General features: G+C 50.1%; 1 protein-coding gene across 1 annotated transcript in view; it reads left to right on the top strand.

Moving 5' to 3' along the window:
* Positions 1-20,323, top strand: part of SUSD6 (sushi domain containing 6) — a 93,368-nt gene extending 73,045 nt beyond the window's left edge. Inside the window, exons 3-6 of the mRNA XM_060095933.1 lie at positions 9,282-9,479; positions 10,476-10,614; positions 13,855-14,273; positions 16,231-20,323. Of these exons, the coding sequence (XP_059951916.1) occupies positions 9,282-9,479; positions 10,476-10,614; positions 13,855-14,273; positions 16,231-16,256 (782 nt within the window). The 3' untranslated portion in view covers positions 16,257-20,323. The remainder of the gene's footprint in view (positions 1-9,281; positions 9,480-10,475; positions 10,615-13,854; positions 14,274-16,230) is intronic.
* The last annotated feature ends 4,318 nt before the right edge of the window (positions 20,324-24,641 follow it).

Raw genomic sequence — 24,641 nt, 5'->3', positions numbered from 1 at the left:
ATAGGTAAGAAGTGGGTTTATCTAGAGAGAAACACACTCCACAGACAGTGGGCCATCTCAGAAGGCGAGAGGCTCCGGAAATATGGGGTGGTTAGTTTTTATGGGTGGGGTAATTTCATAGGCTAATGAGTGGGAGGATTATTCCAACTATTTCTGGGGGAAGGGGCGGGGATTTCCAGGAATTGGGCCACCGCCCACTTTTTGACCTATGATGGTTGGCCTCAACTGTCATGGCGCTAGTGGGTGTACCTTTTAGCTAATGCATTACAATGAGCGTATAATGAGGCTCAAGGTCCACTGGAAGTGGAATCTTCCGCCTTAGTGGATCTGGTTAGTTCTAACCAGTTTTGTCTTGTCCTATGGCTATGTCATTCTTTTAAAGGTTGTGCCCTACCCCCTTCCCTCCTGTTTCAGCTGTTACCTGCTCCTGACTTATCTCAAATCGGAAACCATGTGACCCTTTGCATTTAAAAACAAGGTAGTGCCTTGAAATGTGGGCAAAAATTTCCAAGTCAAGTCAGCTTTCTACTAAGCGTCTACTCTCTGCCAGATTCTGTGCCGAGTTCTGGGAATACAAGAATCAGAACAGGAAGCAGAACACATGCTTGCCCTACAGCTTGGGTAGGTGGGTGGGTTAATGGAGAGGTGGGGGAAGGACTGACCTGTGAGAAAATAATTGCAGAGACAACAATACAGTGATGTTTATAGAGAGGTGTGAAGATGTTAGGGGAAAACAGAGGAGGAGGAATAAAGCTGCTGTCTGTTGGACACGTGGAGTGTGACAGGCCCTTTACCGGGTACTTTACCTGCATGATTGTGATGGATCTGCACAGCGCCCCTGTGAGGTACATACCTTTAGTGTCCCCATCTTACAAATGAGGGAACTGGTGCGTAGGAAGATCTGCCTGAGCCCACGTGGTGGGAAACTGTCAGAGCGGTACACACCCCGGGTGCTCTCACTGTAGGCGCAGGCTGGTAATCTCTACCCTGTGCTGCTTAGTTCTCTTTGGGACAGTGTCCTGGAGCAGGCGACCTTGGAACTGAGTCTTGAAAGATGGGCTGGGTTTCAGTTGACCCCGTTGTAGTTTCAGGTCAGGGTTTCCAGGCAGAGGATTAGCACTTCTTCTTTCAGAATGACTAGGGACTTTGATGGCTACTTGCAGGTGACAAGAGTTTTTATGTTTGGGGCAGGGTTCAATAAAGAAAATGTTCTTCCTTCTTGTGGGCTCTGACCTGCTGGCTGGCATGTCCCCTCTCCTGTGAGGTGGGGGGAGTGAGGGACTCAGGCCTAAGACAAGAGAGGGACAGGCTCTGAAGCCGGACCCACTTGTGAGCTGCCAGGCCCCCGGAGCAGGGCTTGGGCTGGGCCTCTCTCAGGCAGGTGGTGCTGGGGGCCTGCGAGGAGCTGTGGGGACAGCCTAAGCCGTGGTGGCTTCTGCCACTGAGCCTCCACCCCGGCTCCAGGGCCACACCCTGGGAAGGGCTTGAGCGCCCTGCAGCTGGCCCTCCTCCCGGCATGTGGAAAGTTCTCATGAGAAAAGGGATCCTGGCTGGACAATGGGCTTCCTGTCTGACTGCTGGGAAGGCTTGTCTTAGAGGAGAGGAAGGTTGCAAATGGCATGAGAAATCCTCTCTTCCCTCTCGCTGCAGCCTGTTTTAGACTTTTGACTATTTGAGTGGGGTCAGGAAGGCAGAAAGCCAGGGAAAGCCATGGACGGAAGCAGCCCTTGGTTCTCTCTTGAGTTAACTGACCTCTGCCTGCCTGGTTCTCTGACCTCACCACGTGCCCAAGGTAGAAATCTGCCCTGATGCTGGATGCAGGAGCTCTGCACAGACAGGATGCTTTTCCTGGAGCCTCTCACACCCTGTGCTCAGTTCAAGACTGCGGTGGCTGTAGGGCTTTTATGAAGGAATCTCGGGAGGTGGGGAGGCTGGCCGTCCACCCAGCTTACACAGATTTGCCAATGGCAGACTCGGAGGCCATCTGGTTCAGTGCATGCGTGTACTGAAACTGAGTCCCAGAGAGACCAGTGTCCACGGGCAGCACCCAGATTTGTCTTTGTCACTGGGCTCCTCTCTCTGTGGCTCCCTTTCCAAGATGCGGGTGTGGGAGGAGAAGCTGGGCTCAGCACCCTGCTGCTGCCCAGGGAGTGCCGTGGAGTGGGACGCCACCCCTCCCGGCTTCAAATCCTGACTCCGCCTCTTACCCGCTGGGTGACGTTGAGCAAGTTTCTTAACCTCTCTCACTCAATTTGCTTACCTGTATAATGTTACAATAATGTTTCTTACAGGGTTTCTGTGAAGCTTAAATGAGTTAAACATGTAAAGTGCTTAGACTGGTACTTGGCATATAGTCGATGGTCAGTGACTAGGAGCTATAATTACTGAGATTTCTAAAGGAGGCCTCAGAAGGAACCTTTAGACTGTAGTCAGATGTGATACCCCATCCCCCCTTGCATTTGTCTGGAATGCCCAGTACCAGCTTTCTGGGGAGGCTTTCTTGAGGAGAATCATCTCCCCTTTGAACTAGCAAGCTCACACCTTTCACAGAGAGGCTAGATGTTCCAAAGGCCCTAGGCCTAGTCCATCGGGGGAGGAGCCACAGAATGGAGCCTGGTGTCCTGCCCTCCTCTGCAGGCCCACCTTGGCTTCGTGGTCAGGCCTGCAGCTCAGGAGCCAGAGGGCCTGTTGAGTCATTTAGAGATGTGTGGCTTGGAGCAAATGACTCAACTCAGCTAAGCCTCATTGTTCTTATCTAGAAAATGGAGAAAATATAGTACCTGCTTCGTGTAAAGAGAGAGCTCAGAAGAGTGCCTGGCACATGTAATAACGCTGTTTGCAATTATTATTTTCCTTGTCTTATGTGCAAAAAGAAATCTGCACGTTTGAATGCCTTTTTTTTTTTTTTTTTTCCTGTTTTTGCCTTGCTTTTTCTCTGGCTCTCTCTGTTCCTAGCAAACCATTGAGGGCTAGAAGTAGAAATTGGACCTTCATATATCAAGAAAGGGCTTTGAGAGCAAGCACATAAACAGTGCTTTAAAAAACAACCTGGGGGCTTCCCTGGTGGCGCAGTGGTTGAGAATCTGCCTGCCAATGCAGGGGACACAGGTTCGAGCCCTGGTCTAGGAAGATCCCACATGCCGCGGAGCAACTGGGCCCGTGAGCCACAATTACTGAGCCTGCGCGTCTGGAGCCTGTGCTCCACAACAAGAGAGGCCGCGATAGTGAGAGGCCCGCGTACCGCGATGAAGAGTGGCCCCCACTTGCCACAACTAGAGAAAGCCCTCGCACAGAAACGAAGACCCAACACAGCCATAAATAAATAAATAAATTAATTAAAAAATAAAATAAAATAAAAAACAACCTGAAGGGACCCCCAGTGCTCCATGGTGTCTTCATCTGCTGTTAGCCTCCTGTCTCACACTCAGTTGTGTGGTCTGAACCCTTCCCACTGTTCTCAGATCCCTAGCATCTGTGCTGTCCTGTATAATGGCCACTAGCCCCAGGTGGCTATTGAGAACTTGAAATGCGATTAGTGTGGCTTGAGATGTGCTGTAAGTGTTGACTTACTATGAAGAAAAGAATAGAAAATATCGCATTAATAAATTTTTATATTGATTATGCATTGAGCTATCAAAAATGTACTTTGCATATATTGCTTAAATAAAATATATTATTAAAATGAATTTCACCAGTTGTACATTTTTAATGTGGCCACTAAAGAAAATTTAAAATCACCTGTGTGGCCGCATCATATTTCTGTTGGACAGTATTGTGCTAGGTGTGTGCTTGCCATCCATTCCTTCCTCCCCTTTCTCCCGTTTCTCTTTGCCTGGGCTCTCACCTTCCTCTGGTCGCCAGCGGTTCTCAGATGAACAGAAAAGATGTCCCTACCCAGAAGGTCACCCCAGGCCAATAGAAGAGCTCACCTTTGAACACTTCCTTCTTTCATTTACATCAGAGTTGGCTGTGCATGTGTCTGTGTCCTGTAGACTGTAAACTTTCTGAGGGCATGGTCCTGTCTCCTTTACTCCTGTGGCCCTGCTAGAACGTCTTGTGAGGAGAGGCTCGCTCTAACTGTTTGATGGAGTTACAGCCACACAGGGACACGTCTGATAATGCCTCAGCCGTGTCCCTGATGACCACAGCTGCCGTGTTGGTGTGCTGGGTTTGGGGGAACCACTTCCTTCTCCCCTGAGTTCCCAGGGAAGCTTTTCTCTGGCCATCCTTTGAACACCTTCCCTGAGCACCTATTTCTCTGTGCTCAGTTGTGTTCTCAATGCCAGTGCACTGGTTTTGGTGTAAAACGACATTATTTCAAACCTGCAAGTGAACACTGACACAGTTTCTTAAGCCCTCAGGCCCCGTGTGTGGGAGTATAGTGTTTTCTTGATAAGTGACATCAGATGGACACCTCTTAGGTTGAGTCTTTTTAACTGCACTAGGTGTTTACATGTCTGCTTCCTCTCCTCAAGCTGATCTTCACACTCCCTGTGCCCCACACCTCATTTTAAAGGGGCTCAAGTATTTGTTCAGTTTGTTAAACTGAACACTTTGACCCCAGGGCCATTCCTGGAGCTTGTTTTGATTCCCTTGTTATGGAATCTTATAAGACTTTGTTTTGTCTTTAATTTGTCTCTTCCTGCTAAAAGTCTGGTCCCCAAAACGGCAAAAGCAAAACACATTTAGAAGTGCTGACTGGGGGTTCTTGTTGGTTTCTGCTAATGGTTTTAGGCTGTGGGGACTCTGGGTTAGAAGTATCAGCCAGATCGCTTTGCATCTCCTCCGTCTGCACCCTCACCAGCTGGTCACATGGTCTCTCGCTCAATGACTGCTGTGCTCCAGGCACTCTGAGGGGCCCCCTGGAGAATTACCTCGCTGCTTCCTGTTCTCACTGGAGGCCTAAGTGGGTGTAAGAGATAACGGAAAGCGGAGAAGGAAGCTAAGGAGAGCTAATTGATTTTTTTCTGTAAAATTTCCAGCTTCTGGCTTTCTCCTTCTCTTTTTAAAATTTCGCAGCTTTGCCAAATCAGATGAGTTCATTGTCTTCTTGGGGCTAGGAACAGGGCTAGAAACTCCCCCTGCGGACCTGGGGTTGTCAGAGAGCAAGCCCGATTAGGTCAGCCTCTTGCCCAGAACAGGGGCTTCCGGAAGCCACTGAATGGTTTATTTGCTCTTCCTGATGTTCTTCCCGTTCCTGTGAACCCCAGGCGTCACTTAGAGGGTCCTCTCCAACACCTGTTCTTTGCCATGGCTCTCCCACTGTGCTCTTTGATTGGGCAAGAGGGCCGTATTTTTTTCCTTATGTTCTTGGCGTCTTAAAACAATCTTGCCTTTTTCTGACTTTTCCTTCTAAGGCCTCCTTATTTCTTCCTCGGACCTGGGGCAGTCCCTTTGTGACGCTGAACCTAATGTACTCTAGTTTGTTTCCTTTGTATGATCCTCATAGACAAACATAAAAGAGCTTCTGTCCAGTTTATTTCACCATGCAAGGGTTGCTCTACTGCTGACCTACTCTAAAAGCTCTCTCCTCTTCTGTCCATCTTCTATCAAATGCAGCTCCTCTTGTAATTCTGCCCATCGAAGATAGTATAAACACCTCCTGTGGCAGCCAAGGCCCCTCTACAAGATGGTTTCACCACGATATCATTATTACTGCTACTACTGTTATCATTGTATTTTATTTATCTATTTATTTATTTGGCCAAATTTTCTTATGCAACCAAGCTAACCTAGGCTACTTGATGCTCTCTGGGCTTAATCTACACTGTCCTACTTTGGTGCATTAGCTTCAAACCACCACCTCCTTTCCTGCTGAAATCAAACCCCATTGGAAACGCCACTTCCTCCACGAGCTGTTCCCAGCCGTTCCCCACACAAGGTTGGTCTCTCCTGCTCTGAGCTCCCTCTCTTGTGACACTAATCCCTTTCTTTGACGTGCATTAGAATAAATCTTTGTGGAGTATCTTTGGAGAGAGGCACTGAGTTGACTAGGAAAGGAGAAGGGCTTACTTTCCACATTCACCCTCTTACTTTTTGGATTTTGTACCATGTATATATTTCCTATGTTTTTTTTTTTCTATGAAGGTATTATTTGCATAACAAAGGACCCAGTCTATAAAACGTTAGAAGAAGATATTGGAGAGTATGTTTAGGAAAATGTCCTTACCCAAGACACAAAACCCAGAAGCCATGAAGAAAACCACTTTTACAATATATGTGTCGGGACTTCCCTGGTGACGCAGTGGTCAAGACTCCATGCTCCCAGTGCGGGGGGCCCGGGTTTGATCCCTGGTCAGGGAACTAGATCCCACATGCGTGCCGCAACTAAGAGTTCGCATGCCACAACTAAGGAGCCAGCGAGCCGCAACTAAGGAGCCCACCTACTGCAACTAAGACCTGCTGCAACCAACCTAATTAATTCATTAATTAAAAAATATATATGTGTGGACTTACTTGTCATACCCCTATTTGGCTACAAGTACCTGAAGTGCTTATCTTTTTCAGAGCATAGCACAGTGATCCCTACACAGTAATCAGTAAATATTAGTTGAATTGAAATAGAATTGTTAGTCGCCTCTCTGTAGACCTCATTTTTTGCACATACAAAATGGGTACCAGGTGATGTCCAGGGCCCCTCTCAGAGATTCCGTGAAGATGTGGGCTTTATGGGCAGAAGTACCCAGCAGAGCGGGAATGGTTTTAGAATCAGCAGCCCTTCCCCTGGGACTGTCTTCCCCAGCACCCTGGACCTGTAAGTGGGTCCTGCCTGTTTTCGGGAGCTGCCCCCCGGGTGCTCATCATTAATTACCCCGAGGAAATGAACCAATTAGACACAACCCAAGGGGAGCCGGGAGCATCTGTGGCAGGCTTGTTGCCCTGAACAAAAGAGGGTAAGTGTAAAGGGCAAAGCAGTCTGCTGAGGTTCCTTTGGAAATCCAGCTGGGCAGCTCTTTGAACTACTTGGCCGGAGTTTAGAGAGGCACCAGAAGGAATGTGATGCCTGTGTCTCCCTCCTGCCCAAGACCTGGTGGGTGGGCGAGGTGGGTGGTGTGGGAAGAGCCTAGAGGAGGAGGAGGTGTGTGCTTAGAGGGGACTGAGGGGGCTTACTGGGGCTCATCTGCCAGTTTCAGAGAGGCTGCCCAGACTTCTCTGGATCCCTGTGGACCTACCCTAGGGTTTTAATAACTTTAAATATGGAGTCTTTTCTCCCAGTCTCAGTGATCAGCAGCCCAAGGGCAGGGAGCCACCATCTCTTTTTCGACTTAGTATCCACCCCACAGCCTGGCTGGCAGTCATCTTGCTTAATAGCAGGTTGAAGGGAAGTGGTATTTGGTGAGAGAGTGGTGGCTGGTCCCATGAAGGGAGAGCACCTTATCTCAGACAGTCAGAGACTCCAGGTCTGTTAGAGGAAGTGAAGAAAAGAAACCCAGCAGTTCTTATTCTCATACTGATGTCCTTGTGGTAGTCACAATGGGGACAGGGTATTCGTCAGCAAAATCCAATGTCCTCTAGAGACTTTCATCTTTCCTGCCTTGGTAAGGCTTGTGGTAGGTTGAAGTTTGTGGGTGCCTGGCCACCTGTCAGCATGTCTTCTCCCCCAGCCCAGCCTTCCTCACAGTGATCCCATAGTGCCCCTCCTGTCCCCTCCTATTTTTGCTAGGCATACCCCATGATCCATTGCCCGGGGACTTCAGTTCTGTAGTGTCTGTCCAGGCTCAGAAGGGGAGGCTGCCTTCTCCCTGGGCTGCTCAGGCCTTCCGGCTCCTCTGCTGTATGACTGCAACTTACCTATACACCAGCGTTCCCACCACACTTAGGCACCACTTGCCATCTCCCTAACTGACCTGTTCAGAGGGGCGGCAACCTTGACATATACGCACTCCTTAAAGGCCCGCTCGGGCCTCCCTGGTGGCGCAAGTGGTTGAGAGTCCACCTGCCGATGCAGGGGATACGGGTTCGTGCCCCGGTCTGGGAGGATCCCATATGCCGCGGAGCGGCTGGGCCCGTGAGCCATGGCCGCTGAGCCTGCGCGTCCGGAGCCTGTGCTCCGCAATGGGGGAGGCCACAACAGTGAGAGGCCCGCATACCGCAAAAAAAAAAAAAAAAAAAGGCCCGCTCACTCCCGGGGTGGAAGCCGTGTCTGCTGGTGGGAAGAGCACAGGTGTTAGAATCGGAAGCCCTGGCTCTGCTCTCAGGTCTGCCTGACTTGGCTAAAAGTCATTTAACTTCTGTGGGCCAGTGTCCTCATCTTCAAAGGGAGAAAGGATAACTACCTCACGGAGTTGTCAGAGGAATAAATAAGATAGGAGGTCAGTGAAGGCGCTTTTAAAACTAAACAGTCCTACCTGAATGAAAAATAATGGGCGTTACTGTGGGATAGAGACAAGTGATGCCAGTGACCGCTCTAGTCAGGGAATGGGTGGTGCACGGGGGCTTGGGAAGCCTCCCAGGAAATGCATCAGAAATCCCCTCTGATGCCAAGAAGTCACATTTTTATTATGCGGAGGAATCCTTTCTGGTACTGTTGTTGGAAACGAGGCTAATGTTTCCCCTGTGCAGGTTACCGGTGTTTTATCACCTGTCACTCTGATTCGTTGTGTATTTCAGTAAGTTTTATTAAAACCACATTATGCAAATGCATTATTTCATTCTTTTTTATTGGCTGAGTAATATTCCATTGTACATATGTACCATGGATGGCCCTGGAGATTATCATACTAAGTGAAGTAAGTCAGAGAAAGAGAAAGACAAATATAAATCACTTTTATGCGGAATCTAAAAAAAAAAAGATACAAATGAACTTATCTACAAAACAGAAACAGACTCACAGACTTAGAGAATGCACTTATGGTTACCGGGGGGAAGGGTGGCAGGGGGAGGGATAGACTGGGAGTTAAAAAAAAAAAAGAATACACAATTTGTAATCATAAAAAAACAAAATGCTGAAAAAAAACCCCACATGCACTAGATCTCTGTAAGTTCAGCTTTGTCGAAGTCTACTGTTCAGTGATGGATGCAGTTGTCCTGAGGCGCAGTGCTGGGGAGGGAGGGCGAGGGGAAGTGCTGCAAGCGGCCAAGCTTCCCCTGTTGCCAGGGCTCCTCCCTCTGTCATTGGCACCCTGAACTTGCAGAGTTTGGCCAGCTGCCCTTCCAAGGGGCCGGCTCTTTGCTCCTGGTGTGTTTCCTGCCGAAGCCCTCAGAGCTGCCCCTCTTTGTCGCTGACGGCAGTCTCGCTGGAAAACCTCACCACTGTACCTCTGCTCTCTCTGTCTTTGCAGTGTGTTCCCTGCCCCCGGAGCCAGAGAATGGTGGCTACATCTGCCACCCCCGGCCCTGTAGAGACCCCCTGAACTCGGGCAGCGTCATCGAGTACCTGTGTGCTGAAGGCTACATGTTGAAGGGTGATTACAAATACCTGACGTGTAAGAATGGCGAGTGGAAGCCAGCCATGGAGATCAGCTGCCATCTCAACGAGGGTCAGTTTGGCAGATGAGAGAGGGGTGCTGCTGGGCTTCTGCTTGCTTCTGACCCCCGGGAAGTGGTGCCTGCTCCCTCTGGAGCGCCCTGTGCTGTGGGGCAGCATGGCCCTTCTGATGCCCTGCAGCCTCCCTTCCTGTGGGATTTCAGGTCTCTGTGAAAGACATTTGGATTGCTGGTGCGTGTCCCAGCGCATTTCAGCCGAGCCACCGAGGCATCTGCTGTGCTATGTAAAGTCCCTTTGATGCACCGGACCTCTTGTTTGCCTAGCCCAGTGCCGGTGACCTTTGACTGTGTTCTGCTAACCCATGAGCACGGTGCGAGCACCTTCTGTAGTGTCTCTTTTGTATTATTTTTCCTTGAATGGAAGTGGACTGTTTTGTTACGGAGCTGCAGTCCAGCTGGCCAGAAGACCTATCCCCCTCCACCTCCTCCTGTCATGCATGACAGGAAATCCAGCTGCCTGCGGGAAAGTGTGTCATGCAGCCATCTTTGTGCTTTCACTCGAGCTTCAAGACCGTGACACCCCAGAGAAGGGTGGGGACAGGCCTGAGGTTTACAACTAAAGCTGCAGGATCTTAGAACAGATTGTTATTACCGCCCTGTTCTTATAAATTTTCCTGCCACATGGGTGGGACTTCAGATGGTGGAATGATGTGTGCATTTGGATGGTTCATGTCTTCCAGCCTGCTATTGAGGACAGGGTCAGATGGGGTTTATAAAGGTAAGATCTCTAGGGGTAAGTGAGTTTAGGTGTTAGATGGTCCTCAGAGGTCCAAAGTGAAGGGAATTTTAGATTCAGGAACAGAATAGGGAAATGTCCCCTTTCCCTGATGTAAAAGCCACTCTGCACCGTTACTCCAAAAGTGGCCCTGGCCATACGTAGCGTGTCTCAGCGTGGCACTGTGCAGGGGGCCCTTGACAAGGTCAGCTGTGGGGCTCACGTTCCGTGTGTCAGGGTACAAAACACGTCTGACGATGGCTTGTTCCCGTAGACAAAGACGCCCACACGTCGCTCGGGGTCCCCACGCTGTCCATCGTGGCTTCCACCGCCAGCTCCGTGGCGCTCATTCTCCTCCTCGTGGTGCTGTTTGTGCTGCTGCAGCCAAAGCTGAAGTCGTTCCATCACAGCAGGTGAGCCAGCGGCAGCGGGCGGCGTGCGTCACGGTGGAGGCTGGCCTTTGGCTGGCAGAGGGGTGCTGGTGGGCCTGCTGGCCTCTGCTGGTCTGTGTGCACCCAGGGAAAGGGGAGGGCCCTGCCGTGTGTGAAACTTCCAGATGTGCCTGGCACTGTGCTTTTGCTTTGCATACATTGTCTTCGTCCTCACAGGATCGTTGCAGATTAGGAAACTGAGGCTCAGAGCGGTTAAGTCATTCACTCAGGGTCCTCCCTCTAGGTGATGACAGAGGTGAGATTTAAACCCCAGTCTGTCCAACTCTAGTGGCATGTTATTTCCCCTACATCAGTGGTTCCCAAAGTGTGGTCCCAGCAGTATCAGCATCACCTGGGAGCTTGTTAGGAATGCAGATTTTTCAGGCCCCACCCCAGACCAACAGAATGAGAAACTCTGTTTCTCAGGCCCTCCAAGCGTTTCTGATGCAGACTCATGTTTGTGAGCCACTGCCCTGTCTCCCTGTTCCCCTCTCCTGGATGCACATAGAGGCACCTGTGGGAAAGTAAAAACAAACGCCAGCACCTGGGCCTCCATCCCCATGAGTTCTGATTTATTTAGTTTGGGCTGGGCGCCTGGCATTAGTGTTTTAAAAAGCTCCCCACGTGGTTCTGACGTGCAGCTAGGATTGGCAAGCCCTGCACTATACCGCACTAGAAACCGAGGAAGTGGTTTTCCTGCCTACCTTTGTCACTTTCCTTTTTCCAGGTGAGTGCACCAGCCACAAATCATCCCAGACTGGATAGGTGAGGTTGGGGTGGGGATGGCCAATGGTGGGGACCTGGTCCCAGGTGGGTCCCTCAGGTGGGCTCTCCCAGGCTGGCGTGGCCCCCTTACCTGCTTGGGTTGCCCTGGCCCTTCCTCGGTCCCTCCGAAGAAAACAGTTTATGTCCATCCACACCCCTTCCTCAGTGACTGTTGTCAGGCACTGGCACGAAGGAACAGACTAAACTGCGTTAAATGCTCCTGGTCTGGAGGACCAGTTTAATATCTGTGTACCGTGTGTGTGATTCTTCTTTCTTCTTGTTATTTTGTTTTGTTTGGGGCAGGGGGTAGCAGCTATTTTTAAGGGTAGTTAATCAGTAGACTAGAGAAGATTTGGAAGGGACTGTTTTTTGGAAAGAATTGGCTACTGCCACGTTCAGTCAACGCGAGCTGTTCCTCATTTCATCCAAATTAGGGATCGTTTTCCCCTGGTAGTTAACTAGTCAGTGTGTTCAAAGTAACTGATTCTGCCTAAGTGGAAGGGAGATTTGGGTTTCATTAGAGACCCTGTTTAAATTTTGTACATCTATTACTTTTTTTTTTTTTTTTTGGCGGTACGTGGGCCCCTCACTGTTGTGGCCTCTCCCGTTGCGGAGCACAGGCTCCGGACGCGCAGGCTCAGCGGCCATGGCTCATGGGCCCAGCCGCTCTGCGGCATGTGGGATCTTCCTGGACCGGGGCACGAACCCGTGTCCCCTGCCTCGGCAGGCGGATTCTCAACCACTGTGCCACCAGGGAAGCCCCTATCTATTACTTTTTAAACAAACAAACAAACAAAAAATGTTATTTTGAATAACAAAAGTTAAGCACATGCCAGAGTGCACTCTGTTTTCGGATGCCACCCTGCCATCAAAGTTTCCCCAAGATTGGCCTGACTCTAACCCCAGGGAAATGATTAGACAGGTCCAAATCATGGAACATTCTAGGAGACAGCTGGCTTGGACTTTATAAAAAACATCAGTGTCCTGAAAGAAAATGATAGTGGACTGTTCCAGATTAAAAGAGATGCAAGAGACAGGACAACTAAGTGCAATGCATGATCCATAATTGGATTGTGGATGAAAACAAGACAGCAGCTGAAGCAGATATATTTTTGGGTAGTTGGGAACATTTGTATTACGGTATTTATACCAATGTTATTTCCAGGATGTAAATACTGTTGTGGTTACATAGGAAAAGAGGTTCTTGGGAGGTGTGTGCTAACTACTGTCTTAATTAGTAAGAAATAACTTATTTTCAGAATGGTTCAGGAATTCCCTGGTGGTCTAATGGTTAGGACTCTGCCCTTCCGCTGCCGGGGGCCTGGGTTCAATCTGTGGCCTGGGAACTAAGATCCTGCAAGCCTCACAGTGGCAAAAAAAAAAAAAAAAAAAGTACGTGTATAAAAGTAATCCAGAAAAGAAGTATTTGCATGGATAAATCTCCCAAATGTAATGTTATAATGTTGAGTTAAATACAAAGCCAGACACACACACACACACACACACACACACACACACACACTTATTGTCTTTCCCATTCATATAAAGATCAAAAATACGCAGAAATTAACTGGTGCTGAAGGATTCATGTTTAGGCAGTAAAATTACTAAAATAAAAGTCAAAGGAACGATTTTCATGAGAGTCAGGATCGTGGTTACTTTTGGTGGTGAGGCGATAGGAATAGACACGGTGGGGGTGGGGTAGGTGGTGCCAGCAGTGTTCTGTTTCTTGACCCAGCTAGGGCTTGTATGCCAGGTTACCTCTGGAATAAATCAGCTGTACATTTTTCGATGTTTGTCTAATATTTGTGTTATAATTCACATATTTTTTAAGTTTACGAAGTTAAAAAAATTAAATAAAAGGCAAGCAAAGTGGCTGAGTCAAAAGAATAAAATTCTTCAGTTTTTGAGTCTAGTGTCCCATTTCAAGACCACGGTGCTTCTTTTCCTCCTCCTCTTTTTAAAAGGAGCTTTATGGAGATGTCATTTACATACCATACAGTATACCCGCTTGAAGTGCGCAGGCAGGGGTGTATTCACGGGTATTTGTAGCCATCATTCTCCCACTTTCCTATCTTAGCTGTGCTGAGTGAATGGCTTTATTTCTGGGTCTCTAGCTTCCTAGTTTTTGCACAGGACCAGAGGGCTAGGTGCCTGTGTACCCAGAGGTTAAGAACACAGTCTTTGGAAGCAGGTGGAATGGATTCACATCCTAGCTTCGTCCCTTACCAGCTGTGCGACTGGGTAGGTTACTTAACTACTCTGAGCCTCATCTGCATTCTTGGTGAATCTACCTGAAAGGAGTCAGGTGAGGACTCAGTGGGGTAAAGTGTGTAAAGCCCTTAGTGCCATGCCGGGTACATAGTAAGTGGTCAGAAACGGTTGGTGTTGTTGATATTGTGATATTTACCTGTGTGTGTATTCTGATTCTTCCTTTGTCCTTTCCTACGGATGCAGGCGTGACCAGGGGGTGTCCGGGGACCAGGTGTCCATCATGGTGGATGGAGTCCAGGTTGCGCTGCCATCGTATGAGGAGGCTGTGTACGGAAGTTCCGGTCACTGTGTGCCGCCCGCTGACCCCAGAGTGCAGATTGTGCTGTCAGAAGGGTCTGGGCCCAGTGGGAGGAGCGGGCCAAGGGAGCAGCAGCTGCAGGACCAGGGGGCCTGCTCCTCCGCAGGCGGAGAGGAGGAGGCCCCGGGCCAGTCTGGACTGTGTGAAGCCCGGGGCTCTCGGGGCTCGGAGACTGTGATGGTGCATCAGGCAGCCCCCTCTTCCTGGGTGGCCGGCTCAGGGAACAGCCGAGTGGCACACAAAGAAGCCCCGGATTCAGAGAACAGTGACATACAAAGCCTCACGTCGGAGGACTACACAGATGGTAGGTGCTCTGTGCTGATCGATCGTAAGTTATTATCTGCTCAGGGTCCTTGCTGGGAGTGAGGAAGGACTGCGAACCTTTCTGATAATTGGTGTATCTGGCGGCAAAGAAAGATAATACCTGGGGGATTATCCTACAGAACAGAATTTTACCCTCGGAGCCCCAGGTAGGCCTTTGGGCTCTGTACAGGGAGGCTTTTCACTGTTGTCTGTGAATTTTAATAGGTTTGGAGTCTCCGAAACTATTCATGGCCTCAGGGATATGCTAAATCAAAGGGTAGACAGCCGGTTGGAGGTGGAGTGGGGCCTGTCCTCTTGTCATAATTTTTATGTTCCTGAAAGAACAGGAATGACAAGAAGGTGTGGGGTCTTATGACAGAGGAAACTGGAGCCTGCCTCTCCCAGAGCATTCCAGCTGCTTCATTTTAAATAGGAGCATGCGAGGTCCCGTGCTAGTTGGTTTTCTTGCACTGTGTCAGTCAAACCTCACAGTGATCCTGAGAAGTGGGTATTATTACCAGCCCCATTTTACAGATAGGGATACTGAGGCTCAAAGAGGTTAAGTCACTTGCCCATTGGTAGGTGGCTGAGCTGGGATTTGAAGCCGATGGATCTGCTCCCAAACTTGCGTTATAGCCCCATGGTGCCATGCTGCCTCCCAGGTCACTCCAGGTCCTTTGTGGCAAACCAGCCAGCGAACAAAATTGCCCCCTCCTGACACCTCTGCCTTTACCGGAGCCTGGAGAGTCGAACATTGGGACTGACTCTGTCACTTTAAAAAACATCTTTATGTAAAATCCCACTGTGGTTCAGGATACAGACCGAATCTAGATGTTTCCCTTTAGAAAGTGAGGACTTCTATACTTACCAACCCCCCCCCCCCCCGCAAAGGAGCCTTAGAGAAAACTGTTTCCTGGGAGTCCTGGGCACAGTTAATGTGTGTGGTTTAGAATATCTGAAAGCAAAGAAGTTGGAAATTCTTAAGTGCAGATCAGGTGTAGGGTTTCCTCATTGTCAGCAGCATGCCTCCTTTTTTCTTGGTGGGATATAGAGCTAGGAAGGGGCCATTAAATAGGTGGCCAGGGTTTAAAGGTGGAAGCCAGTGACCCCCTGGGCAGCCAGCTTTACATATTGTGTGTCTGCACGTATTGACACAAGCCTCAGCCCTTATCCCTCCTAAGGAGCCAAGGTGGTGCCAGCTCTTCTCCTTTCTCCTCCTTGCTCCCTTGGATTGTTCCATGTATTGAACAAGCGTTTTTCAGAGCCCGTCTTGTGCCAGGTGCTGGATTAGGTTTCAGGTGTGATGGATGGAAGGAACTGTGAAACATGCTCTCTGCCCACATGGATTGTCAGTCAGTTGGGAAGATGGAGCCTATACTTGAGAAAAAATGGAACCAAGAATGGTGGGGTCCATGTCAGAATGAGGAGTGCAAAAAACAAGACACACAGGTTATCGAGTCGGTTACAGGCTAAGCCTGAGCTGTCTGGGGCTGACAGTACTGAAGGAAGCCAGGCCCTTAAGGTGTCAGTCTAAGTCGGGTGACAGATGAGTCAACTAAGACCCAGAGACGGGGAGTGATTTACTCAGTATCACACAGCTGGAGGATGGCTTGAAGGAGGAGGTGAGACTTACCAGGGCTCAGGAGCCTCATAGGGCAAGAATAAGGATAGAAAGAGAAGCAACTAAAACATCGGTGTTAAAGCAGAGAAGAAGGTTCAAGGTGGTAGGACCAGAAGGGGTTTGAATAGCCGACTGAATGTTCAGATTTTGCCACACAGGCAGAGGGAGAGATGAGCAAGGAAGGCCTAGAAAAGGGCGAGGGATTTAGGCTACCTAGAAGCCTGTGTGTAGGGCATTTTATTTCTTTAAACATGGGATCCCTGCGACGGGGTCAGGTGCGCTGCAGAGTCACTCACACGGGCTAACCACTGTGCTCTCCATCCTCCTCTGCCCGCAGATATCCCACTGTTGAAAGAAGCATGAGGGCTGCCGCTGGCTTCTCTCCTCTCTGCCCTCCCTCCCTCTCCCTGTGGGTTTGAGCACCACGTACTCCAGCTGCCCTGCCCGGATACCTGAGCTGCCACCTGTGTATCTGTGTATCTGTGTGTCTCTGAGGGCCTGCAGGCCCACCTTGGCTGGAAACTCAAGGAAGATTCTCACCATCTGCCTGCTGGACAGCTGGAGGAGCTGGCTTTTTGCCTGGCCCAGCCTTCCCGGCTGTGTCGGGGACATCGTTGAATGTGCTGGATTGAGCCCTTCCTTCCCCCGAGCCCTCCGGGTCCGCTCCAGCGAGCGAGCGCTTGGGCGGCAGCCCCCGTGGGCCCGAGAGCGCTGCGTTTACTTGTGCCTTCCTCCCGCCCGTCCAGTGTCCCTGTCATGCGGGCTTGTTGCTGTCCTGCAAGCCTTGGTGGCGGCACTCTGCCGCACAGGGGGCCGGGCCTGGGTCTGGCCTGTCTCCTTTGGGGGCTGCCACCGCTGCCCTTAGCAGGAGCAGGTCCGAGAGTGGCTCGAGTTGGGGCGAGAGTGTAGCTCCCTTGGCCTACCCTTGGTGGACGCTGGGGGCGCGTTGCTTGGCTGAGCAGGGAGGCCGTGTGAAGTCAGGCCAGAGCCGTCCCAGCGCCCGGCTCCGTAGCGCAGAGGTGCCAGCACCTGGCCCTGTCAAGTTTCCAAGAAGCATCCAGAAGATCCCAAGGGAGGGGAGGACGGTGGCTGATAATGATCGTCTTCCGCATATGCAAGTTCTCACTTCCTACTTCCAGCATCTGGCCTTCCTGGCCTCCGTCTTTTCTCTTTCCCTGGAGCATAGCGGGGAGTTGCATGCGGCCTCCTGGGTTTGATCCTGCGAAGCTCCGGCTTCCTTGCTGGCCGAGGCCTGAGGCGAATCATCCATGGGACGGGAGTGTTGCTGAGATGCCATGGGATGCCCGTCTGGTCACTGGCAGTTGGGGCCAGTTGCCCTGTTCTGGGTTCCTGGTGAGGGAAGGAGGCCTGAGAGGCGCCGGCCGACCGTGTCCCCAGGCAGCTGCAGGCAGCTCCGCCCCGGTCCTGAGGGTCCTCCTCACCACAGTCACGTGCCTTAGTAACTGTGCCCAGGAAGCATCCTGCTGCTTGCCTCGCTGCTGCTTCTCCTCGTTCCGCCCTCCCCTGCCGCCCCTCCACTCGTCACAGCTGGCAGACGACTCCCTGGTCTTCCCGGCACCGGGAGGGCCCAAGACACAGTGGGCACACCGCCCCCCGCCCCAGCTTGTTGGTGGAGATGGTTTGGAAGCAGCCTGGCTCCGGGGCCCTGCTGGGGCCGCTCCCTCGGCTGAGTGTCCCCTGCTGACAGGGCTGCTGCTTCTTCAGGAGATGTGGCACCACGGAGCGCGTGTTACTGTTTTGTTTCGGAAGCACCGCGCCTCCGCTCCTTCCCCCAGCCTCTGTCTGGGGTGGTGAAAATAGTAGAGCCCGATGTGTTTTCAGTTCCTGACCTAACAGGGTAGCTCCGGGGGCGGCTGCGGGTGGCCTCCAAGAGGAGAGGAACGAATGGCCCGCCCTCAGCCTCCCGCCTCCACTCTCACACACGCACTTTACTCCGGGCTCTGCCGGGGGCTCGCCGCCCCTGTAGTCTTCCCTCTGGCTCAGGTGAGGGCAGCGCCTGCGTGCCGTCGGGCTCCTCCCCGTGGGAGCCCTCGCATGCTGTGCCCTCAGCCCTGGCCCGAGAGCCGGAGGGAGGGAGACCGAACGGAGCAGGGCTGTCCTTGGCCTCAGAAGAGGCCGTTTTCGGAGATGTGCCTGCTGGCCGTTGCTGGCATGGGGCCCATCTGGAGGGCAGGGTCCCCGGCCCCGCCGCTTCACCCTGCACAGGTTCTGTTCCACCCACCGGCTGCCCTTGTCTTCCTCCAAAGGAGATCAGGGACCAGTGGGGGCCGGGGGGAGGCATCCAAAGTCTCATTGCTGAGCCTGCAGCTTTCGTTTCCCAATCTTCCAACACCTGAATTCTAGTCTAGAATCTTTCTTTAAATGGAAGCTCTTACCTTTTTTTATCTAATTACTCTGGGTTTTTCACCCAAGAGATTGCACTTTTTGTTTGCGGTATATTCAGCCACAGAGGTGACCGGCCTGGCCCTTGAAAAAAGAAAAGCCTGCCTTCTGAACCCTTCTTCCACTTTGCCTGCCCGCCCTGGGGATCACAAGCCCAGACTTGCCACCCGGTAGGGAAGAGAGAAAAGTCAGGAACCTCCCCTCCACGTTCCCCATGTCACTGGCTTTGCTGGGGCCTCCCGGAGTCCCCTGGCCTGTGGGTGCAGAGCCAGCCTCAGTGCTGCTGACGCCCACGACGGCTTGCCACAGCGAGTTCTCTGCTCCCACGTCAGCCATGCGCTGCTGTTTCTAGAGCTTCTGGCCTCTGTCCCTTGCAAAGGATCAGGGCCCCCCACAGCTGCCTTGGAGTGGGGCCTGGCTGAGAGACAAGGTGGTGCTGGGGGGGCCTGGAGCAGGTGGGGAAAACTGCCCATGGTCTGGCTTCCCGGGCTCCCCTCCAGGGGAGTCCAGCAGAGGACTCGCCCAGGAGAACAGTTGGCACCAAAGGACATTTAAAAAGGGGTGTTTTGTTTTGTTTGTTTGTTTTGCCTACATGAGCTGACTCAGTGCAGGTTTTATATCCTGGCAACTTGCAGTCACATTCCAGTGACTTTCAAGGGCCAGTATATGGTGAAAATTACTTAAAATTTCCATCCCTTTCAACGCCTTAGTTCAGCACGTAGGCTCTATCTTTTGCCATTTTTGAGTTTCGTGTGCTATGCTCCCACTTCACTGGGTGTGAACCGTGAAATGGGCCGAGTCCTGGCCACTTTGTGAGTTCTTTTGGTTTTATAAGGTATTTCAATGTACATCCTACTAACACTCCATTTGCAAACAGAACTCATGTTGTCATCCCCATTCTTCCTGCCCTCCTCCTCTCCCCCTCCCCCAGCTTTTTTTTTTTTTTTTTTTTTTCCGGTATGCGGGCCTCTCACTGTTGTGGCCTCCCCCGTTGCAGAGCACAGGCTCCGGACGCGCAGGCTCAGCGGCCATGGCTCACGGGCCCAGCCGCTCCGCGGCATATGGGATCCTCCCAGACCGGGGCACGAACCCGTATCCCCTGCATCGGCAGGCGGACTCTCAACCACTTGCGCCACCAGGGAGGCCCTCCCCCAGCTTTAAAGCTCTGGAGAAGCTGGATGGCAAGACAGACAAAGGTACACTTTTCCTGCTAAGTTAGTGGTGGCACAGGAATCCTAGCACTCGGCCTTTCCCCTCCCCATCCCAGAGGAGCTCAAACCACTTGCTTTCTACATAACAATGTCACTTCCATTCCCAGGGAACGTCTTTACATAGAGAATGGAAAATGCTGCAAATATTTCTAGATCCTTGCCTGTTCCCCCCCACCCGCCCCCCACCTTGAGAATAACGGGCCCAGGAGGGAAGGGACACAGGCTTGACAGCTTAATTCCAGATGTGCTTGCTGAGGATAGAGGCTGGGAGCGTCTCTCATGGAGCCTGCTAGGGCTCCTGGCTCTCGGCATAGGGCCTGTCGTTACTGGTGTCCGGTGAGGGGCTCCGAGAGGATTTTGTCTGACAGATGGGTGCACCGAGTGGTAGAGTAGCCAGTTCCCCGGAGAGGGAAAGGCAGGCTCAGCTTTCCTGGGAAGCGACCCCTCTTAACCACCAGTTGGAAATCTAGTAGAATTTTGAATGAGAACCCCAAGGCTGAGCCCTCTGCTAGGAGCTGGGGAAGATGCAGGGGCAAAGCACTCAGATGGCCAAGCAGGGAGGAGAGAGGGACGAGGAGGGTCGCCTGGCAGCCCACCACACCCTGCCCAGGCTTCTCATCACACCACTATGGAATCTCTGCAATGGTTTCACATGACACACGCATCATTGACTGTGCAGGATGTCAATCAGTTTGGGTTTGCTTTATTTTATTTTATATATATATTTTTTGGTATCCTGTACATTGCAGTGGGTGTGAAGATAGTATTTTAATATTTGTACAAAGTTTAATTTAATTTTAATTGTTCTATGTATATAACTGCATTTCTAAATAATAATAATTAAAAAAAAGTTCTTATGAAGGCAGTTGTGAGAGATGTCATCCTTCCAGAAAGTTTTTGCAGCAGCCCTCCTATGGGCAGGAGCTCGTGAAGGGATGAAGCGCTAGCTCTGGGGAGAGAGGTACCTGGTAAGAGGAGACAGGATGAAGGTACAGGGAAGGGAGACCACAAACATAAGTGGAAATACATCATTTCTCTCTTTTTTGTAGTGCTCTTAGTGTGCCCCTCACTGTGCTCAAGCTGGGATTTGGCAGTGAGCAAGACCGTGAGTTTGGGGCCTGCATGGAATTCCTAACGTCTCAGGGAAGCAGACAGTCACAACACTATGCAGTGATGGCTGTGATCACCGAAGTTATGTTGGGGGACAGTCAGAAACACCTTTTGGATGAAATGCCACGTGAGCTGAGATGCGAAGGCCCGGAAGAGTGAGGCTGCGGAGCAGGACACGATATGTGTGTGTGTGTGAAGGCAGCAGAAAAGCACATTTAGTTTGAGAAACTGAAAGGAGTCTAGGGCCGCCGCAGGCAGGGCTGAGGGCAGAGTGGCTCAGGACGGGCTGAGCGAGGTAAGCAGAGGCCAGTGGTAGGAGGCCCCGGCCAGCCAAGCTGAGAAGTTTCACTTCATCCTAAGGGCAACAAGTGCCTTAATGGTTTTAAGTAATAGAATGACTTAGTAAGCTCTGTTTTTTTTATTTTTATTTATTTTTTTAATTTTAAAAAATTTCTTGGAAGCTATCTCCGTCTCTTAAGAAGAATGAATTTAGGGGGATATAACAAGTACCTGGAGACCGTGTAAGAAGTTGTTGGTCTTGTGGGAAATAAGGCAGTTTGAGCAGCTAGGTGAACAGCAACACCATCCTCTGAGATGGGGAAATGGAAGGCACAGTTTGGGGAGGGGAAATGATGGAGATCTAGAGATGAAAGGGCAGGGGACATAGAGGTGAAGAGGTCATCATTGCCAGGTAGGAGAGGCCGACAGTACCCGAGCAGTTGCAACAGGTAGTAAAGTAAAGGGTGTGAGTAGAGAGATGTACAGGGTACTTTGGGATTGAAAACCAGGCCACCCTTAAATTTGCCCTCGGGGTAATGGTCAGGATGTGTTTCTCTAACAGTGTCAGGTGGGAAAACATTCTAGGGGCATCTGTGCCAAACACCCAGTCTCAGCCTCAGAGCACCAGTCCTCAGAAGGGTCCGCACAGACATCACTGACATTAATTGCAAGGAGAGGAAGAGAAGAGTATTGTACCAATAAGAGTAATGGTGATAAAAGCTGACCGTTAAAAAGCACTTCCTCTGTACCAGGCAGGCTTCTAAGTACTCCGTGTGTATAAACTCATGGAACCCACACAGCAGCTCTACAAGGCGGGTACCATCCCTGCCCAGAGCCCCAGACGATATAGAATGAAAGTGAGGCCTAAAGAGGTGAACTAACTCGCCCAAAGCGGAGCCAGGATTGAATTCAAACCCAGATGCCCCTGCTGGAGCGATCCCCTGCCCTGGCCCGTTGCTACCCCATCAGGCTCTTGCCTGCCTCTCCAGGACCTCACCCCCTTCTTTCTGTCTTTCAGAGTCTCTGTCTCACCAGTGAGCTTCAGGTAGAGGAAAAACACTAATTTGGGGGCAGGGAAATGGCACACTGTTCACGAGGATAATAAACTACTCTCATCTCAAAGGATGGGACGTACCCATCACGGTGTCGGGAGGAGGCATTTAAGCTATGCAGAAATGTGATAAGACATAAATTCACAAAGCGGTGGGAGTTGTTCCTCTACAAGAAAACCCCAGGAAAGATTGCTTGTTTCAGTGAGAGGTAAGTCGTCTCTGTCGTTGGGAAATAGGTGCAGAAACACGTCCCATCAGGTAAGGTATGCTGGGTAGTCTTGTCAAAACGGGGTCAACCGCAGGCTTGCGGCCTTTCTCTTGATGACAGATGAGGGGGACAAAGGCAACAGCCCGCAAAACCTGCAGAGCTGCTGGGGGAAGGGCTGTCTTTGAAGTGGTTGCCTCAGGTTGGAAAGTGGATGGGAGGAGAGCAGAAGAATTTCCTGCCCTGCTGCTGAACCCCTGCCTCCCAATTTGGAAAGTGGAGACCCCTAGACAAGAACAAAAGTAGTAACAGTCTCCAGGGCAGGGCTTTCTCAGACTACTTAAAATATCTTGCAGTATGCCAAAGTAACACATAGGCATTTGAGAAAATTTAAAAAGGACATTACAATCACCCAGAATTCCACCTCTTGCTGGCAATGTTGTTCTAATCTCATAAAATTTCATTGACTTCATTTTTAATGGTTGTATAGTTTTCTGTCGTATTGGTAATTTGGACTTTTAGGTTGCCAAAATTTTTTTTTAATTCTTATAACCAGTGGTTTGATAGTATTTTAAATTATTTCTCTGGCATAAACTACTGGAGATGAAACTGCTAGATCAGAAGAAACACATTTTAGAGTCTTTTGATATATTTCAAATTGCCCACCAAGGAAGTTATTCCAAATTATGTTGTCATTGGCAGTGTTCATTTTCCTAAACAACCTCACCAGCATGGGGAGTTATCATTTTTAAAAATATGCCAGTTGACAGAAAATGGTGCTTTGATTCACACTTGTATCATTATTCCTGAAGTTGAATTTTAAAATATAATTGGCTTACTCTTTGTAACAAAGACATATATTGAAAACTGTCCAAGTTTGACGTCCGAGGCATCCATGTTTGAGATGAAATATCAAAACCGCGATTCCTCTTCTAAATTAAATAATGCATTATATATAGAGAAAAAGATGGATGATAGATAAATTCCTGAGGAAAAGAATTAATCTGAACCTGGGCAAGACATGACACGTTCCCAAGACAGGCCCGGGTTGCTGCTCTAAGCTCTGCGGTGGTAGAGGAGGATCACAGGGCTTGGGGACCATCCCGTCCCACGCCCAGAGGTGAACAGCTGTTTGGCATTTCAGATTTCCCATGATGCCCTACGGCCCCCAGAAAAGGAAATTTCACAACAGAGGAATGTCCTGAGCAGCCCATCTGGGGCAGCTTGAACTGTCCCTGAGCCTGGGGTGGCAGACGATTCCCAACTTGGCAGAAAATTGAGGAGGTTTTGGCAAGTGTGGACTTCCCCACGGCAGAGCTTCCTGTGGGAGCAGGTAGTCCAGCCTCCAACAAAGGCAGCCTGCTTGCAGGTTCAGCCTGCTGGCTGGGGCTGAACATCTGGGGTGATTTGGGGTGTGTAAAGGAAGGACTTCGGCTCCACACAAACACACCAAGCATGGAGGCTGCTGTGGCTTCTGGGGTGGCCTCTTGAAGCCCTTCAGCATCGGCTCCAAAGACTTTTAGAGACTTTGGTGCTGTAGCCTTTCTATGGGATGGCCATTCCCACTCCTGCTCTAATCATTTGTTCATTCATTCATTTGCTAATTAAGTCAACCAAAAAAATTTTTTTTTTTTTTTTTTTAGGATTCGCTTTACACAAAGTCTGATACTAGATTCCAGGGGCACAGCAGTGACTAAGACTCAGTCTTTGCCCTCTAAGAGTTTGCAGACTAACAGGGGAGAAAAGAGATTAAATAGCTGCCTGAAACTTAAGGCAGAACTTAAAGAAAGAAATCTAATGGAGCACCAGCCAAGTGCCTGGGGAGTGAAGAGGGAAGAGTTCATTTCTTTGGGGGGCGAGCAGACACTCCCTAGGGAAGGTGCCATTTGCTTTGCATCGTGAAGGATGAATTGTGTTTTAACACTACAGGTAGGGGAGTAAGTCAACAAGGAGCTGTGGAAACAACAAGGTCCTCCTGTATAACACAGGGAACTATATTCAATGTCCTATGATAAACCATAATGGAAAAGAATATGAAAAAAAGAATGTACATATGTATAACTGAATTACTTTGCTGTATAGCAGAAATTAACATAACATTGTAAATCAACTATAGTTCAATTTTTTTAAATATTAAAAAACAACAACAACAAACAAACAAACAACCCAAGGAGCTGTGGGGTGGGAAGTATGAAGAAGAGGACTCTCCAGACTGTAGAGACCTGGGAGTGTAAATTGGTACATTCTCTGTGGAGAGCAATTTGGCAACAACCATCAAATTACAGTGCAGCTCCTCTTCCCTTCTCTTACTGAACAATTCTAATGCCATTAAGTCGGGGCAGAGTTGCATATATCAGAATGGGAAACAGAACAAACACAATGAACCCTGCAGTGTCAGATTGGAATGGTAGGTTTTCATGGTTTCAATCTACATAAATAGATATAGAAATATAGATGTAATGCATGTATGCATGTACACACACACACA

This window comes from Mesoplodon densirostris, chromosome 4, assembly GCF_025265405.1.
Source record: "Mesoplodon densirostris isolate mMesDen1 chromosome 4, mMesDen1 primary haplotype, whole genome shotgun sequence".
Lineage (NCBI taxonomy): Eukaryota > Metazoa > Chordata > Mammalia > Artiodactyla > Ziphiidae > Mesoplodon > Mesoplodon densirostris.
This window is presented reverse-complemented; position numbering and strand designations above follow the sequence as displayed.